The sequence below is a fragment of the Lepidothrix coronata genome, unplaced genomic scaffold, assembly GCF_001604755.1.
Source record: "Lepidothrix coronata isolate B3197 unplaced genomic scaffold, Lepidothrix_coronata-1.0 Scaffold8, whole genome shotgun sequence".
Lineage (NCBI taxonomy): Eukaryota > Metazoa > Chordata > Aves > Passeriformes > Pipridae > Lepidothrix > Lepidothrix coronata.
The window spans coordinates 5,863,254-5,865,313 of record NW_016690188.1 but is presented as its reverse complement, the minus strand read 5'-3'; the positions used below and the strand labels follow the sequence as shown (position 1 = coordinate 5,865,313).

At 64.7% G+C, this 2,060-nt stretch overlaps 1 protein-coding gene across 1 annotated transcript; it reads left to right on the top strand.

Annotated features, from left to right (window-relative positions):
- Nucleotides 1-822: 822 nt before the first annotated feature.
- Nucleotides 823-1,956, top strand: LBX1 (ladybird homeobox 1). The gene is made up of 2 exons (XM_017839780.1): nt 823-1,147; nt 1,454-1,956. Exons 1-2 carry the CDS (start codon nt 823-825, stop codon nt 1,954-1,956), a joined length of 828 nt encoding a protein of 275 aa, XP_017695269.1.
- The last annotated feature ends 104 nt before the right edge of the window (nt 1,957-2,060 follow it).

The window sequence follows — 2,060 nt, the reverse complement described above, 5'->3', positions numbered from 1 at the left end:
ATTTAAAAATATATATGTCCAAACAAATAGCAGGGCCAGAATATGACAAGTGCATTCAGCATTATAATTCAACTGGGCTCCACCTCCATACCGCCTCCTAATTAATGGGTCTCCGAACTTGCAAAAGCCTGCATTGGACAGAGAGAGAGAGAGAGAGAGAGGGAGAGAGAGAGAGAGAGAGAGGGCGAAAAGTGTCATTGAAGATAATTGATTACCTCCCAATCAACAATAACTTGTTAGCAATAGTCAATTACCCCATCTCTTCTTGCTTCTTTCCCCCTGGTCCGAGGTCTCGGTGCGAGGGCTGCTCTCCCCCTCGCCGAAGTCTGCTTTTTCTTTTTCTTCTTTTTTTTTTTTTTTTTTTTTTTAAATATTACTTTGGGGTGGGTATTCGCGGGGGGGGGGGGCAGGGAAAGTGCTGTGATTTGGGGTGTTTCTTAAAATAGCAGCAAGGAAGAGAAAGAGAGAGGGGAGAGAGAGAGAGAGAGAGAGAGAGAGAGTGAAGGGAGAGAGGGGGGGAAAAATCTCCGACCCAAAACCCTGGGACAAGAGGTACGGCAGGACCACCTCTCGACGAGGGACCGACGGCAGCTCTGCTCCTCTCCGCGCCCGCCCGCCCGCCGCCCGGCCCGCCCGGCCCGCCGCCCGACGTGGCTCTCCCCGGGAGGACCCGGGGCTCCTCCGCCGGAGTTGGAGGTGGGCTTCAACTTTTGCTCGCTGTCTTCGCCGCCGTCACCCCGCGGTCCCGCCGGGGACTTCTGCCCGCGGCAGCGCATCCCCGTCGCGGGTGGGGAAGGCAGCCCCGCGCGGCCCGGCCCCACCATGACTTCCAAAGAAGAACCCAAGCCCTCCTCGGGGGAAGAACGGCGGCGGAGCCCCTTGGATCACCTCCCACCGCCGGCCAACTCCAACAAGCCCCTCACCCCCTTCAGCATCGAGGACATCCTCAACAAGCCCTCGGTGCGGAGGAGTTACACCCTCTGCGGAACGGCACACCTCCTGTCCGCTGCGGAGAAGCACCCCCCGGCCGGGCTGCCCCTCTCCGGCCGGGCGCTGCTTTCCCAGACCTCGCCCCTCTGCGCCCTGGAAGAGCTGGCCAGCAAGACCTTCAAAGGGCTGGAAGTCAGCGTGCTGCAGGCGGCCGAAGGTAAGACCCCCTTGGAGTGGGGGGATCCTCCAGCGGGTGGGTGCCCCGCTCCTCCCCACGGCCTGGTTTTCCTTCTCACCTTCCCCACCCCCCCACCAGCTCCCGGGGTGTCGCATGGGATGGGATGAGGGGGGTCCCTTGGCGGCCGGTACCCGGCGGCATCCTCGCCCCGTGGCCCTCGGGGTGCAGGAGCGGCTGCTCTGCCCCACTCCCTCCAGATACCGACGGGGCAGGGGTGTGGGGGCCGGGGGCTCGGGTCGGGGTGGACATGTGGAAAGCGGGTACAATCTGGCGGCTCGTCGGCAGGCCGGGACGGGATGACGATCTTCGGGCAGCGGCAAACGCCGAAGAAGCGTCGGAAGTCGCGGACGGCCTTCACCAACCATCAGATCTACGAGCTGGAGAAGCGGTTCCTCTACCAAAAATACCTGTCGCCGGCAGACCGGGACCAGATCGCCCAGCAGCTGGGGCTCACCAACGCCCAGGTCATCACCTGGTTCCAGAACCGCCGCGCCAAGCTCAAGAGAGACCTGGAGGAGATGAAGGCCGACGTGGAATCGGCCAAAAAGCTGGGCCCTAACCCCGCCGTGGACATCGTGGCCTTGGCTGAGCTGGAGCCCAGCGCCGAGGGAAGGGGCAAGGCGCGGCCCGGGTCCCCGCCGCCGCCCCCCGCCGCCGCCCGGGAGCCCGGTGCCCCGCCACCGCCCCGCCCCGCCTCGCCCCCCACGGAGCGGCCCCGCAGCCGCCGGGACAGCGAGGAGGAGGAGGAGGAGGAGGAGGAGGACGTGGAGATCGACGTGGATGACTGAGGGGCGGCCGGCGGCCCCCCCCACACCCCCTAACCCTCCCCCCCCCCATCCCGACAGCTCCAAACCGGCACCCTCGGCCCCCCATCCCGGCCCCGGCAGCACGG

What these genes read in the sequence shown, in the direction of transcription:
- LBX1 (XM_017839780.1), top strand. Translation starts at nt 823, where the DNA reads ATGACTTCCAAAGAAGAACCCAAGCCCTCCTCGGGGGAAGAACGGCGG. An exon ending in CGTGCTGCAGGCGGCCGAAG is followed by an intron (nt 1,148 to 1,453) that starts GTAAGACCCCCT and finishes GCTCGTCGGCAG; the next exon opens with GCCGGGACGGGATGACGATC.